Source organism: Emydura macquarii, unplaced genomic scaffold, assembly GCF_026122565.2.
Source record: "Emydura macquarii macquarii isolate MOO-44397 ecotype Brisbane River unplaced genomic scaffold, CSIRO-AGI_Emac_v2 contig_499, whole genome shotgun sequence".
Lineage (NCBI taxonomy): Eukaryota > Metazoa > Chordata > Testudines > Chelidae > Emydura > Emydura macquarii.
In genome coordinates this window covers 8,434,659-8,451,809 of record NW_027130636.1, presented here as the reverse complement: position 1 = coordinate 8,451,809, position 17,151 = coordinate 8,434,659, and the positions used below count along the sequence as shown (strand labels likewise).

General features: G+C 43.2%; 1 protein-coding gene across 4 annotated transcripts in view; it reads left to right on the top strand.

Moving 5' to 3' along the window:
• GPC1 (glypican 1) overlaps nucleotides 1-17,151 on the top strand; it is a 285,536-nt gene that overhangs the window by 119,169 nt on the left and 149,216 nt on the right. Inside the window, exon 1 of one of the 4 annotated variants that reach the window (XM_067538899.1) lies at nucleotides 13,512-13,553. The exons of the other annotated variants lie outside the window; for them this stretch is intronic. Within the exon in view, the coding sequence (XP_067395000.1) occupies nucleotides 13,532-13,553 (22 nt within the window). The 5' untranslated portion in view covers nucleotides 13,512-13,531. Of the gene's footprint in view, nucleotides 1-13,511; nucleotides 13,554-17,151 lie in introns of those variants that run through there. 4 annotated transcript variants of the gene reach the window in all.

Genomic DNA, 17,151 nt, shown 5'->3' with positions numbered 1-17,151 from the left:
TGGGGGGAAAGAAAAAAAGCAATCCAAGGAGGAGTCATTGCTGAAAAACATTTTTTTATGATTATTGTCATTAAAATACTGCAACTGCAAATCAGCCTAGAACTGCATCTTTATCACATATTAAAATCTAATGAAACAAGTAATGGCAATCCTTTTTAATACCAACCATTAGATTCGTGCCAGTTGAGTTCAGCTACAAAGGCATGGAACTAGTGCATTGAATCTTTAACATGATAGATGGTAGGCTGCATTTATCTGAGTATTTCCTGCAGTTTATAACTGAAATAATGTTGATTGTAGACGGTGATCCAGGTGTTTTTTGCACCTCGAAGCAGGAAGTTATGGTGCTTAGTCCCTAGCTTGGGACTTGAAAGGGAAGGCCAGTAGATACAGACTAGAAAGAAAAGCTTGGTAACCGCATATATCCCAGTCTAGAGGGAGAATCACTCCTCCATTGCAAAAATGGCCTGCTAATTCAGATCAGTGGAACTCACATGGGACCTGCAAATGCTCATCACCTCTGAATATCTGGCCACTTTTATTTAGATACCTAGATTTAGGCATCTGACTTAAGTGTCACCAACCTGATACATGAAACTCCATGGACTTTTTCCTATGGGAAGAGCATGTTATGTGTGCTATAACATAGGGATGTGTAAAGCAGTATTAAACAAATGGTATTCTTTACTAGCTAGCCCATGAAACCTCCTTAAGAGCCTGTCTAGGCTATTGTGTTGTAATGTTTTTCAGCCTTATAGTCATAGTTGTTATAGGCTACAGAATACTGAATGCTTACTTTAGAAAAAGAAAAGGGAAAATATAAACAATGCAGCTATTTAAAGGAAGTCTTCTGTGCTATTAATATTTAAACTGCAACTTCTCTGCAACACTCATGCAAGAAAGGCCTAATGGCCAAAATGTCAGGAATGCATCTTTGTAAAGTAATACGTTCCTGAGATTGTTGAGCCAGCTTTATGTATTTAGGTATGAACTCAATGAATTCTAGGTTCTCAATCATAAGCATACTTTAGAGAGACGAATACAGCACCCTTTTAATGTTACTCTTGGAACGTATTTCCTTACCTTCTAATATTTGGCTGCAAAAGCAGATTCAGGTGGTGTTGTCTGTAGGAAGTCTCCAAGTTCTTTGACTGCAAAATAAAACTGTTTGCTAGAGTTCACTCCTTTATAGTGAAGAAATTCACTTCATCTCTATTTTCTAAAAATGGATATTTAGGGTTAATTGTTCTTCCCGTAGTGTCCCTATGGGTGCTCCGCTTCCGGTGCGTATGCACACCACATTCCTTCAATCAGAGATTTCCATTAGCCATGTCCATTTGGCCCGCGCAGGTGCTTCTGATATCTGTGTCCCTCACACAAAGGCTATATCGGGCTGTGGGTGAACTGCCCTCAGTTCCTTCTCAGCCGCTTGGCCTGAGATGGAGCTTAGCATGTCTGCTGTGAGCGTGCCTCAGCTGCTTGCTCACTTTTGCCTAGCTTGGGTTACTTTAGTTTTTAGTTAGTTAGTTACTGGTTATGTGGAGTAGTGTTTGTTATTTCCTCCCAGGAGGTCTGCGCTGAGAGGGGCATGCCCAGTTTGCAGGGTTTTAAATGCTGCCTCACGTGTCAAGAGGCCATCCCACTCAGTAACGGACACTATAAGTGTGTTCACTGCCTGGAGAAGTTGCATGTCCCACAGATTAGCTCTCAAATCCAGGGCATGGAAGAACCTGGAAATCGAGCTGCAACTCTTTAATGGTAGAGTGCTCCCTTCTCACCGGTTTGGAACCAGGTCAGGAGAAACCCCATGCACACCAGTCTCCAGGGGTTTCTAGCGCCCCTTCGATCTCAGCGCAACACTCCCCCAGAAAGGGGAAAGCCTCAGAGACTTTCTCTAAAGGTCCCAAGAAGTACAATAACTCCCCTCTTAAGGAATCCACCTCAAAAAGACCTCTTTCTCCAAACAGGTCAACAACCTCAGAAACTTTGACCTCAAGGCTCAGTATTGCGGAGTGAAAAGCTCCTCCAGTACTGGCAGGGTGAGAAAATCCTATAGCTCTTCTTAGGCATGGGAAGGGGGTTATGTCCCACAGTACTGGTCTTCTGTGTTTGCTCTGGCCGTCTCTGCTAGGCCTTCTTAGAACCATGCTTGCTCTATCGGGCTCTTTGGCACTATGTATGACTAAGCCTCCATCTATGTCAGCACCTACTGTGAAGCACTCAAAACCCTCAGTACTGTCCTGCAGGGGCAAGCATACTGTGCCATTGATACCGCAAGATCAAGTATCTGAAGGACTTATTGGTGACAGCTGAGCCAGAGTCTCCATTGCTTACAAGTACTGAGCGGTACTGAGAACCACTCACTCTCTGGACCCTTATACATCTGGATGTATTATTGCTTGTTACAGTGCAGCCACCATTGCACCCTGTGCTGGCAGATGTCAGCTCATTCTATGAGGCTACAATCTACACCTTTGGCTTTACTTAAACATGTCCCAGTATCTGAGATCTGTGGAGTCACTACATGGTCCTTGGTACATATCTTCTCTAGGCTTTATGCCTTAGTCAATGCCTCTAGATTTGATGCAGCAGTTGGCAATGCAGTTCTTTTCTCAGTTCTGGATTCAATTCTGAATATCCCTCCACCTTATGGGGATACTGCTCAGGAGTCACCCACAGGAACAGCACTCGAAAAAGAAACACAGGTTACTCACCCTGTGCAGTAACTGTAGTTCTTTGAGATGTGTGTCCTGAGGAGTGCCCCACTACTTGCCCTCCCTCCCCCTCCGCTTTGGGGTTTCTTTCTGAGACTCAGTGGTGAAGAAGAAGCTGAGGGCAGGTTGCCTCAGTGTGGGCACAAGGATGTCAGCAGCACATGCCTGGGCTGAATGAAAACTGGTGATAAAAACTTCTGATCAATGGTGTGTGGGGCACACGTGCCCCTAAAGTGGAGTACCCATAGGGAAACACATCTTGAACTACAGCTACCGCACACAGTGAGTAACTTTTTTGTTTGCACAAATGTAGGAGTACAGACACAGCAGTGTGTGTGCCTCAATAAGCCCATTCAAGATCAAGAACATTACAAGGGGCAGTTGAAATACCGTGGTGTTCCAAAATGGTTTATTAGTATTTCCTCTTTGGACTGTCCCATGACAAATGCAAGCTAACCTTTACAGCAATACCATCTTGGTCAGCTCTCAAAAGCTAAGCAGCATCAAGTTTGGTTAGTACTTGAATGGGAAACCTCCAGGATGCTGCAAGATGTTAGCAAAGAACCAGTGGTCTGAGAACATAGTGCTGTTGTAGGCATTGTCTATTGCAAGCTATGGTGATGGATGAATTAAAAATACCTAGGTAAACAGGTCTTTAAAGAAAACAAACCAACAAGAATCCCTCCACATTGACATCCAGACCATTCATGGTCATTAAAATTCCATGGTACCTTTTGTAAATTTTTTAACCCCAGAGTTTTAGCCATTTTCCAACCTGGGGGCTACATTTTACCTATCTAAAATTAATTCCTGCAGTAATTTCATGTGGAAAAGTTTGTTTTTCCTTTGCTTGCTTTCCCTACCACTGATGGGCTGTGCTGTTGATGTGGATTGGCAGCTGTGCTCCAACCCAGAGGCTACTGCACTTGAATGTTGAGTGGTCTCTGTACACAGCAGGTAAAATTCTCTCATTCACATCAAGGGAAGCAGAGTCTCTAAGATGCCTTGGGACTAGAATGTGTTGGAAAATGGGAAATGTTTTTATGCAAACATATTTTCATTTTTGTTGATATTTTGAAGAAAATTGTGAGCAACTCTGCAAGATAAAAGGTGCTGTGTAAAGTCCTTCCCTGCTTCTTCCACCTCCACTCCCCCACTTTGTCCTCTTCAGGCTCTCTGTGCTGAAGTGCTGTGTACTCATACGGAGCAGTAGCCTATAGCAAGTGGGGTGGGTGGGAGGGGAGTCTAAATCCCCACCCCCCTAAGTTGTCTCCCCTCAGAATCCTTGCAAAATTTTGGTTCAGAGAATGGGAAATTAAAAGCAAGCAGCAACAGCTCCATCCCAAGAAACATAATAGCACCTTTGGCACCAAAGGCAAGGGCAGTACTGGTCTCTTAATTCATGCATACAAGTTAACACCATATACAGCAATATATATATTTATGAACATGCATGAGGGAGTTGAGTTATGGCTGGGGTGGGAACCATAACTGAATTTTCTGAATTTCCTGCGCTGAAAACTTCAGCTGCATTGACGTGTTTTGACTCCGTTGACTACACATATGCGTGCACAACAAACTGAACACTAAAAAGGCACCCAGAAGTGGTTTCTGTTTCTTTTTGCTCCTTTACAGCTTCAGAAAAAGGGCAAAACATTTTTTAAACAGTTTAAAAAGCAACATAGAATCAGTCCTGAACTGAAACTTCATTTGCCAAGTGGCATCCCAGACTAATTCTTTACAGCTGAGCTGTCAACCCCCCTGAAAATATGGGTTTCCAGAGGAAACACTGACTAACTATAACTGTAGTCATGAATGGAGACACTATAATTATGCCTTACATGATTTACCAAGACCTGATTTTTAAAATAGCTTGTGAGCATTTGCTGTTTGATGGTTTTGGGAGCAGTTTTTGTATGTGGTCTACTCCCTTTTGTTCATACTTGGTTGGCACATATTTTTCAATAAACGTTTTTCTGAAGGGTACTGAGTAGACAACTGTGATTAACTATTAAATGATTGGGTGAGCTGTTTGTCAAAGTTATAAATAGGATACCACACAAACCCAGCCCTAATCTTCCTAAATGGCAGATACTGGCAACATTTCTTCGTCATATGTTGATGATGCTGAGGGAAGAACTACTACATCCTTTTTATATTTTAAAATTCAGCACGTTTTCATTAAGTATTCAAACAGCCGTTGCTTAAAATAAGTTTCCTTAGTAAGATTTTTATTCTTGAAGTTTAAATGCGTCAGCTCAAATGCAGACCTGGCACAAGGCAATGGAGTTGCACTCACCACTCTCTAAAGCCGGTCCTTTATATTTTTGAGTGGTGGTGACAGTTTTAAAGACAAGTCATCTATCCACAGAACTTCTGCAGCATGGCTAGATCCCCCATTCTGCTGTCAGCATGCCTCAGCATGCACTGACATGAACCAAAGAGTGGATAAATTGTGAAATCCATTGACTCCTTTACTTCATTTAACCATTTGCCATAAATAGATAGTTCTATGTTCTGCAGGGATGTATAATTCAAACGAGCAGTGACATGTTTAAAAAAAAAACCAAAAAAGCAACTGGTGACAAAGATTTCATCTGTGTTCCTTTACACCATTGTTCATCTGAACATGCAGAAATGTAAAGTGGATACCAGCAGCCTTCCACCAGAAATCTGCCTGAAAAGGCTACAGTGCACTAGCAATGGATTAATCCCCAAAGGTCCAAGGTTGGTTTTGATAATCATTCAAGTGTTGAGATACTTATTCCAAATCTTAGGCCAACTAGGTGAATTTTGGATGGCAAATCTTGGAAGTTCACTCTTTTACAAGATTTCTGGCACTTCCTTCTTCCATTTGGGATGGAAATAAATGTAAGAACAGCCTCTCACAGCTTTTTAGCACTTCCACTTCTGGTCAAAACAGGGAAGGGCAAATGTGCATGAAACAAAAATAAGGGAAAATTGGACGTTTATATGGATAATAAAAACATCCAGAGTTCCAAAGGTGAAAAAAGCACCAACCAACCAATCCACACACAACCCCCAAGAGTTTTGGAAGGGATATAAATGCTCCTGCTTCAGGGCATAAACCAACATCTAACTTTATGGAGTCCTTCAATCTTAAAACACTTCTGTAGGAATCTCAGTGTTTTGTTAATCTTCAGTTTACTATGGTGTTTCTGCACAGGAATAGGCATCCATTAGGCAGCAAACTGCCAATGCAGGAGATGGAGAACCTGGTGTAGTAATAATTAACACCATAACTTCAAATAACTGGAATGCTCAGCATTAATCTAAGAAGAAATGGAGAAAGATCCTGCTTAATGAATCGCTTTCTTTCTTGCATAAGGATGTTACATACTTAATGAAGACCAGCACATATGTAATTGAATTTAATAATTTATTTGTATTGTCCAGAAGACTTTGATTTTCATGTGATAGGAGAGGGATCAGTTTATAGTTTGCTGTAATCTAGTTTAAGATCTAGCTGTGGATAAAAGTCACTTTGTTTAAAAAGACTGCAAGCTAAAACACCAGGTGAAAGGCTGCTATGCTCAGGACAACTCTGAAAGTGGTCAGTAACAGTGGATTATGGTACAAAGCATCTATGTTTCCTCAGAAGTCTTAGGTAAACAGACAAGAAATTCTTGCTTTGTCTCACATGCTGAAGGGACCGCCTGCCTTGTTCGGAGAAGTCAGCAGAGAGCTGCATAATAAAAAACCACCGGTGTGTGTCTTCTGTAATCCAACACACACAATGATTTGAAAGTGTTCTAGTTTGAATTGGATTTTTTTTCTAAGGGTGGTTTACTCTTAGAGTGTTAATTAAAGACCATATCCTTGATGGGCCCCATCATAAGGCCTAACATAATGAATCCCCCACCACGGAGCAAGTTAATCAGGAACCGAATCAGTGCGGTGGAGGGAGAGTCTAGGGCGCAATGTTGCTTGGTGCGCAGGAGTAACTGGGTCAGTTCTGCTAGATTTAGGGCTTTCCTTGCCAGCGGGACACGTGGAATTGGTGCTTAAATCATTCTTTCATCCCAGTCTTAGACCCCTGGAAAATATATTTACTGTAAATCATAAAGCATCTCCTACCTTATCCAAAAGCACAGGCTTCAAACAACTCAGTAGGGCCTATTTTGTCCTCAGATGTATGCATGGAACACCCATTCAGATCAGTGGTGTGGTAACACCTGTGTAACTAAGTTCAGAATTGGGGTCTACATAGAGAAATAAGTCTGGGTGTCATTGCTAGAGTCTGGAAAAGTTTATGAATAAAGAGGTTAACATTAGGCAGGCAAACTAGTTTAACACAGGTTGTTTCAGCAGAAGTCAAGAATGTTGTCAATGTGTGTCATTGTCTGCAATCTGTTCCTGTAGGGGATTTGCCGTTGAAATGTACACACACAATCTTAGACATTGCAAGAGAATCATCTCACTTGAAGCCTCTCTCTTATCCACTCTGTATTCTTCCAGGGCATGGTGGTGCCTTTACCCTTGTCTTTGCTAATTAACTTTTTCTTTGTCATGTTAACATTCCCTATAAATGCCTCCCTCCTCAGGCACTTGGGTGAAGCAACTGAGTACCACACTTCCAGTGCATCTGAGTATTGCTGGACTGACAGCCCCTGGAGATTGAAGTCCTCAGATGAATCACAGAACAAGCAGAGAACAGACAGCGAAAGTTTCCAAACATTGCCCCACCGGTTTGCAGCAGTCCAGACCCCTGACCTGAATGGGCCACATCTGTGGCTGGCAGGGTAGTTCAGATGCCTTTATATCCATTAAAGGTTTTCTGTGCTAATGGGGCCAATTACAGTTTTAAACGCCACCCCCTCCTCCCCACCACACACAATGTATTCATTATGTCAAGTTTTCACTATAAGGCAGTTATGAGGTGGTGCTAACGTGACATAGCTCTGACACTGATGTATCCAGATTAGGTTGTCTTATTTGGCCAACAGACCTCTTATTTTCTGTAGGAGGAGTAAGAAGATTGGATGTGGTAAGAAGAAGTGTTACGGATTATCTATAACACCTCTTGGTTGTAAGCAGGTGTGTGTTTCTGTCTGAAGTATCTTGCTATTGCATATGCTTATAGTGTATATTATTTAGTGATTAAACGTAGTTCAGACTTCATTGATTTAACTTTTTTTAGCATTGATATTAAAAGGCACAAAGCACACTGCTTGTTTTCTTTATCTGAAATGAGAACCTGAGCTGATTGCAGATAGTGCTGGCTCTTTCAATAGCCACCAGATGGTAAGGAGAAGAAACGCTGCTGATGTGGGACAGATTCAGGCCAGCAGTGTACAGTTGGAAAAGACCTGTATTCTCGTTATCAGTCCACTGAGACATTCAGTCACTCCCCACCAGGAACCACAGAAATTGCATTTAATTTTCAATAGAATACCAATGTAGAGTCAAATCCTGCTCACCATGCTCACACCAGCAGCACCATTGAAGTCTATGGGGCTGTTTTCATGGGTGAGGAGGGCAAGATTGGCCTATGCTCTTTCCAAAGGTTCTCAGCCAGTTAACACCAGCAGTGCAATGTGAGGGGTTTAGATTGAGAAGAGAATACCCAGTATCTGCTGTTCTGTTGTGGGTAGTGAGTTTGACAGAGGTATGGATACTGTGTAGAATGAATCCCACCTTATTAAAAATTACTCTTTGCTACGCAGTGATACAAATGCCAGCATTCTTCCACTATTTCCTGCACAGGATCGTATCCCTATACCAAGATGAATGTCAGCCTCAAAAATAATTAGAGAGAAGCTTGAGCCACAAAGTTTGGATCTGGCCCCAGGTCTGAACTTTTCCAAAGGGATGCGCAAGTGAACTGCCCCTCAGTTCCTTCTCAGCCACCTCAGTCTGAGCCAAAACTTTCACATGTCCACCTTGAGCCTGCCTCAGCTTTTCAGTTTTTCTCTTGTTGTTAGGATTATGTAGTTGTTAGTACAGCTATAGTTAATTTGTTAGATAAGTAGCGAGAGGGTTTTTCTTTTTCTCCTGTCTCTTTCCTCCAGGAGACTTGTTTTCCTGGCAGGGCATGTCTGGCTAGCCAGGCTTCAAACATTGCCTCTCCTGCCGAGAGACTATATCTGTGAACTATGGACACTTTAAGTGTGTCCATTTCCTGGGGCAGTCCCACGTCTTCCAGAAGGACAACTTTTGCCTGGCCCTCAAATCCAGGGCAGAGAAAAACAGGGAGATTAAACTCAGGTTGTTAATGGTGGAACATAGGCACTCAGGTCTGACGCTGTTGAGCTCAGCTCAGCCGTCGGTACCTATGCGCTTGGCACTGAACAAGTAACTGCGCCAGACATCATCAGCGTATATTTTGGTATCTCTACTGTCAATGGTATCGTCAGCTTCGGTGATCATGTCCTCAGCTACCACATCGGTTCCTGTCCTGTACTCGGCACCACGAGAATTTAGATATACAAAGGACCTCTCGAAAATGGATGGACTCCAAGTCCCTGTTCCTCATTGATACTAAGTGTCTTTGGGGTATCAAGACCCCAATCTCCAGGCCACCATCTTCTGGTACCACAGGACTCTCCACCGTTTTCTGCAGGTGCTTCTCCATTGGACGAAATGGAGGAAGAGGAAGGAAACTTCCAGTCAATCTCCTCTAGTTCTGTTGAGAGTTTTCCGACATATCTTTTCAGGAATATATTCTCTGACTGTCACAAGGAAGATCATGCTCATTATCAAGGATGGTGGAATCAACCCTGCATGCCACTTCTATATGCCCCCCAATATCCATACTGGGAACCCTGGGCAGCCCATTGACAATCATTTGCCAGATCACCAGTATGTTCTCATAAGGAAGCTGGAGTTGTATAGCTCTCTCCTCCCCAACCAGCCTGCCACCCCACCCACAAGAGGAGATGTTTGAGGAGCAGGAAGCTAGGACAGATAAGGAGGCCACCCCCAAAACACCTCTTTCATTCACATCTCGAGATGAGCAGTTATGCCTCTGCTGCCATCCACAGCCTGATTTTTGGCAATTTCAAGATCTCACATGGGGGTAGCTGACGCTCTTCAAATTCTGCACAAAGAAGCCAGGAACTCACAGCACAAACTGTTGGATAGCTTGCCATCACCCCTAAGCTCTGGGCTTTTGGCTCCCATAATTCAGTGAATCTGTGTAGAGTCGCCAGAATCCTAAGACACGCAGGGAGGCCCGCATACCTCAGGACAGCTTCACTGATGGCCTTGCTTCCCGCCTCCCTCCATAGCTGTGTATTAACAGCTATACAGAGGTTCCTGTTTCTTGTGGCATTAACTCATGATCACACGTCCTATCAGATAGCCACAGAGCCTGCAGCAGGGCAGGCCACAGATTGATCTGGCTCCCAGCTGCATCCCACCACCCCTGCCTCGCAATCCATAGATAGCCTCTTGGAGTCCAGAAGCCAGAGGAATTGTGAATCCAAAGTGGCATACCCCACCCTGTATCTCTGAATTGGTGCTCACCTTCCATGGTGCGCCACTTTATGCTTCTGAGCTGGCAGTTCCCCTTCCATGATCCTCTACTACCTGTCCCTCAGAGCTAGCGCTCCCCCTTCCATGCCTTCCTCCTGTTAACTTCTGAGGACAGAAGAGAGAATGTAGCCCAAAGTATTTTGGCAGAACATTAAAGAACTGCTGTGGAAATTATGTGCAAGCACTTTAGTGACTCCACTGTCATGAAATGTAAACCTAAAACCAATAAACCAGCATTTTGCAATATAAGCAATCAGCACAGAGTTGGATGACCTTGTATTTAGCCTTTTAGGATAACAAAGTAACTGGTTTTGACAGACAAACCTTTAAAGGGCAGGAACAAGACTTACCCTGGTTTACTAATACCCTGATTTCCTATACAAATAGCTTTCTTTTATACTCTGATTTAGCAAGCAGCATTATTAGGCCACGTTTGACACCAGTGACATTGGGCAGGTCATTTAACCTATCCATGCCTGACCGTAACATGGGTATAATGACCATTCGCTACCTTACATGGGGAATGGTGATGATCACTGGGAACTTTGTCAGTGTGTGCCGAGTGGCTGCTGCTGCTGGCAGGGTCAGCCAGCACTCTGCCTCCATACCTGTGTGCCTTGGAAACCTACTGCTTTTCTGTGGAATAGCTGTCGAGGGGCAGGGTTCACCTGTAGAGCACATGAGGGCATTCTCCCCTCAGCTGCCCCAGACCCCAGGGAAAGCTGGAGGGGATAAGGAATAGCTGGGGTTGGGGAGCACTCTCCCTCAGAGACTGGCGATTGGGGGAAGGACAGGGGTGCACCCATCCCTGCAGTCAAATGGGAACCAGACCCAAGACCATACACATGTACACACACACTGGGTGGGGAGGTGGAGGCCGGGAGCACAGGCTACTCCTGCTGCTCCTACCAGCAGCCTCCATATGCATGCCTTGATTTCTGAGATAGCAGCAGTGGGAGCTGCTGCCATCGTACTACTACCCTAAGAATAGACGTGAGCTAGCTGACCCCCGTGCAAAGTGCTTTGAGATCCTCAGGTGAAAGGCCCTGCTGAATATAAGTGCAAGAGTAAAAGTCATAAGTTGCAGCTCCCTCCCTACATCAGAGAATTTTCTTTGGTGGTGGTATCGCTTTCAGGTGAAAGGGCTCTGAAATGCTCCTCCGACACAGGACGTGGGATTTTCTTCTGTTCTCCTGCTTCTTTGCAAGATGTTCAGAACTTTTCTGTTGCTCTCCTGCCTTGCTTTTCACCTGCAACAATTAATTTGACTTGCAAAAGCAGCAGCATGAGCCTGTGCTGACTGCATCTTTCTCCCATCAGTGTATGCATCTGACTTCATTAACATTAATTGGAATTAGGCATGCAGAAACAGACATATACCAGGGGACGTAAGTGGGATCACTTTGGAATTCCTTGGCAGTTTGGATCAAACAATTCACTAGCTGATTCTGACCCATGGGCTGAACTTCTGATGCCCTTACATTATTTTACAGCTACAGTTAGAAAACTAACTGAAGGAGTGATGCATTTGGGATTTCTCTTAATTAGAGCAATCCTGAAAATTAGAGAGACCAGCCAAATTTTTAATTGACTCAGAGCTGCAGGTGCGCAGGCTGTAGATGTCTGATTGGACACCCAAACTCTGATGCAGGCAGTTAGTGGCCACTTTTTTGGAAATTTTGGCCTAGAAGAATAAAATGAGTTTGGAAGAGGATTGGAGAGCATTTAGACGTACTGTTTCAAATAGTAGGGGAAGAATTACAACTGATTTGTCACAACCAGAAATAAATGAACCTCTTGGTGAAATAATTTTGGAATCATTTGCATTTATATACTAAAATGCATTCCATCCAAATAATTCAACCTCTTTACAAACAATTAAATCTCACAACTCCTTTGTGAGATAGGGAAAAAGTAATATTTGCACTGTACAAACAGTGCTAGTCAGTATTTTCATTAATGACTTGGATAATGGAGTGGAGAGTCTGCTTATAAAATTTGCATTTGACCCCAAGCTGACAGGAGGAGTGGGATTGCAAACACTTGGGAGGATAGAATTCAAATTCAATACCATCTTGACATATTGGAGAACTGGTCTGAAATCAACAAGATGAAATTCAATAAAGACAAGTGCGAATACTACACATAGGAAGGAAAAATCAAATGTACAATTACAACATGGGGAAAACTGGCTAGGTGGTAATACTGCTGAAAAGGATCTGGGGGATCACAAAAAAAAAAGTTGGGGGGCGGGGCTGATATCAGTCTTCAAATATGTTAAGGGCTGTTATAAAGAGGTTGGTGATCAATTGATCTCCTTACCCATTGAAGATACGACAAGAAATAATGGACTTAATTTGCAGCAAAAGAAATTTAGGTTAGTTATTAGGGAAAGATTTCTAATTATACGAATAGTTAAGTACTGGAATAGGTTTCCAAGGGAAGTTGTTGAATCCCTGTCACTAGAGGTTTTTAAGAACAGGTTGGACCAACACTTGTCAGGGATGGTCTAGGTTTACTTGGTACTACCTTGGCATGGGGGGGCTGAAATAGATGACTACTCAAGGTCCCTTCCCAGCCTTACATTTCTATGATTCTATGAAATGGGTGAACTGAGGCCCAGAGAATTAAAGGAGGTGGCCAAGGTCAGCACTTTAAAATATCCTAATGAATTTGATTGCCAGGTTATCTGCAATCCCAGCTAACTGAGAGGATATTTGAAGGCCAATTTAAGACTATATCCTGCTGATTGGCAAGGCTGTATGATGTTTCCTTGTCACCAGTTTCCTGCCCATTCCTTTCCACTCTAGGCTAGTGAATCACAGACAAGAGGTGTGTGTTTGATTCTGTACTAATACATCCTCCATCCTACCTCCCTTTCTGAGAAACTGAGAAGTCCATGGGTTGCGGTCTGCATTAACTTTACACACCGTGCAGCATCTTGAAGCCAGTGTGTATGTTAGCCCTTTGGTTTTTCCAAGGCTCCACTGGCATAAGAAGAACGAGAATCTGAAAGTTCTTCAGGAAATCTGTTTCCTGTAGGACAGCGTATTATGCTACCAATTGAGCTATTGGGCAAACTGATTTTTTTTTCTTTTTAAGTAGAGAATGTATTTTTGAATGTATATCTTCTCTTTATTAAAAGCATGGGAGTGAATTTTGACTACTTAAGGAAGCGAGAAGTTAATATCAATGGGCTGAGCCAAGCACAGCATGGGCAGACTTCCCCACACAGCTCTGCCAAGGCAGCTCAGTCCTGACTCAGCATCATCTCTGCCCTACATCACTGAACGATTTGCACAAAGAAGAACTAGGAAGACATGGCCAGACTCGTGATCTTAGGTAATATTGGGATCCAAGCCTCCAAAATGGAAAAGATAGTTCTCTTAGAACCTGATCCAAAGGTTATTGGAGTCATTGGGAGTCTTTCCACTGACTTCAATGGGGTTTGGGTTAGGCCCTAAATTAGCTGTTAAATTTGCTTCTGTAATGCTGTGCTTCCCCTCTAGAAAGCTTTCTTTTGGAAGGTAGATGTTACTGTGGTGTTAAACAGAAAGGTAGTGATGTGCATCCTCTTTATACTAAGGGAAGCTTTTTTACAAAGAGCTGTATTGGGAAGAAGCACTGTATCTCACTCCTTATAAGATTTCTATACCTGGCTGTTCACTGTAGATATTTGCAGACGATCTCTTGCCAAACGCATAGAGAGATATTTATAATGCAACTTCTGCAAAGAAGAAATAACATCATAAAGGCACATTAGCAAACGAATGCATGCTGAAATAAATGGAAAGCAAAAATATAATGTGTAGCACACCTATTTTGAGGCCGTAAACAAATGGTGAATACTGCAAGTATGGGTCAGATTAAAAACCAAAACACAGCTTTTTCATGGGGCTTTAAAACTCTTTCTCTATTTTGTGCAATGCATTTGAATTGTGAAGAGGAATGCTGGAAACTTTACTCTCCTACTGAGATCAAATACTATGGTGTTGAGTGCCATAGAAAAGCCCTTAAATAACTAAAATAAATATTAAAAAAAAACCAAAAAACTGAATCTGCTTTGGGTTAAAGTGCTTTAAATAGATTTTTAGATTAAAACCACAAAGGTTGTGGAAAAATAAGCAATTTTAGCTTTGAGGTTTTTCTCTGCCTGTCTTTCTGTGTCTGTCTGTCTCTTATTCCTTTTCTCTGAAAAGTGTTGGCTGGAGGCTGTTTGATGCTCTGTTAACACAGAAAGGTGTTGGAATGATGCCATTTACTCAGATGTGCCCCATGCTTTTGACAGGGATGGGAGCATGGAGATTTTTGTCTGTTCATGTCATGTTTAAATTAGCGAGCCTCAAACTTTTGCTGCTCCTCATTGTGTGTAATGGAACTTTGACACTGTGCTGGGTTCTGTCTCCCAGTGGTGCTTTCTCCCCAAGGGGTGATGCTGTTCTCCTCTGGACTGGAAAGCCTCGAGTTTTCTTCCTTTCTTTTGTCTCTAAAATCCATTGCGAGGGAACCTGCATGACCTGCAGCTTTGATGAATGTGCAGTTGTCTCCTCAGTGGAGCCATGCAATGTGCTTGTCATGGTTTCCAGCTTGGCCGTCCTGTGCCTGAAAGGGGACTGTTCTTTTGTACCCATTTCACATCCTGAAGCCTTTTGTTACATTGGAGAGAAGGGGTTACAGATAGATGCCAGACCAGGCCATAGGTTATTGCGTGCAGTGGCGCGGAGACAGTTCCCCAGGCTTTCGCATCGCTTTTCACTCTCACCACTTCATTATGGTTTACCAGCAGAAGTTTTAAAGGGTCCCTAATGATGCTTCATCTGACCCTACAAACACGTAAGCTTGTGAATAACTTTGCACACAGGAGGAACGGGGCTACTTGTGTCAAGTTAATCACATTCTTAAGTGTGTAGGATCGAGCCTTTCTTTTAAAGCAAAACTAAGATTATCTCAAAAACTCCAGGCTGAGCATTGGTAAAGGCAGCCTTTTGAATTAGTTTGTTTGGAGACCTTTCAATGAAGTTTGACAAAGCAAGGCCTCATCTCAAACTGACTACGAGTGAAGGCGAAGTGGAAAGGCCGTAATGCAGTGTTTAATGGATGTGTACTCCAGTAGCACAAGTGTAAATAAAACCAAATCCCTTGTTGCAAGCCTTGCGAGACAGAGGACTGTGTGCCAGTAACTGAAAAATCTGGGCAGGAAACAAGTTTTTAATTTTCCATGACAGGAAACAAGGCTTTGTCTTGGTGAGAAACTCTAGCTCTTTCCTGCATGCAAGCCAGGCAGTAATCTTTACACTGGCTTTTTCATACAAATATAGTTTTATAAGGATGAGGGTGTGGGGAATGGATTGTAAGAGGCTAGTTAATGAGAGAGAAAACTGGGGCGAGAAGTGCTTTAGACAAGAAAGACAGGTTAAAATTTATGGGGCAGGGGCGTCATGTTACATAAGCCTGGTCTACACTGCCCGCAGATTTCGGCGGGAGTCGGCGGGAGATCCGCAAGCTACGTACAGTAACTTGCATATCTCTCGTTGACTTCCTAATGTCTATTTACCGCAGCATCTCCACTGCACTTTGCCGATGGGAAATGCCCTCCCGTCAACACAGTGCTACACTACTTGCCAGGGTGGATTTACGGAGTCAACTTCTGGGTTCAATTAAGTGAGTCTTCACTGCCGCTCAGTCAAACCTGCAAAATCTATCCTGCACTACCGGCGGTGATGCCAGCAGTGTAGACATAGCCTGAGTGTTTGTGTGTGGTTCTTCTGAAATCGGCTGTTTTCTGCTCCTACTCATTTGCCTACCAGGGCCAATGGATTTCTGTTGTGCCTTTTTACTTGGGGGAAAGGCAGAGAAGAGGACCCCTTGTAGTCGGGAGGCCTTGTGGGAAATGTTGTTGCCTTCCCTAAGATGGGAAGGGGAGAGAAAGTGGAGGCCAAGGGCTGAAATTCAGGCCCTCAGGTTTTATTTAATCTAGTTTTACCTAGTCTTACGCAACACAGTGATGCAAAAACAGAGGGGAAGGACCTCAGAAAGAACCAGGACTCAAGATAACTGCAGTCACACTCCAGGCAACATGGTGTGGCTGCAGGTTAGAGGCAGAGGTTCAGATAGAACCTCACTGGAGTTGTCCTGGTCCTGCCGAACCTAATATAAAAAACCCCCATTGATTCCAGTTACATGGGTTCAGGCCCTGAATTTGCTGTGCGAGTGTGCACCGTGTCATCTGTCTTCTAAGGGCAAAATCCCCCCACCCATCCCCACTTCGCAAAGATGGCAGCAGAGCCAGTGTGTGTAGCGGGATACATGACCCTATGTGGCTTTACGCCAAGAAATATTGGGTGACAGCTATCAAAAAACAGGCATGAGCAAAAATATTTTCTATTGTGTCACAAATTAACATGGTGCTTAACAGGGTAAGACAATATTCTCTGCCCTGAAGAAGTTATAGCCTCTAGGCTTTATACATGAGGAGCTTCCACTGATTTTAATTGGACATTCCCTAATTGGAGGGCTTGCAGATCAGGCTCTATCGTAGACCAGAAAAACACAAGACAAGACATGGTTTTAAGTATGTTCCAGCTTAGCTACAACGCTATGGCAGCAATCCTATAAAATTGCCAGCGAAATCGTTGGCAGTCACAATCTAATTAAGTTAAACACGTTGACTTCAATGTACTTGGATTACCTCAGTGCATTGTTAGAACAAGTTTTGGGTTTTTGGGTTTTTTTTTAAATAAATGTCTGATTACATTCAAATGCACTCTGGTCAGGAACAGGGGAAAATCCAGGGAGTGTTTGCAGGTGGATGGCTCTTTATCTGACAAGAATCCTTAGAGTTTGAGGTTTTGGGCAGAGTTTGAATAGAATGCAATTCTATTCTCTTCCCCTCCTCCCCCTCCCCCCCCAGTTATGAGTGAGAGAATTCCTATTCAAACAC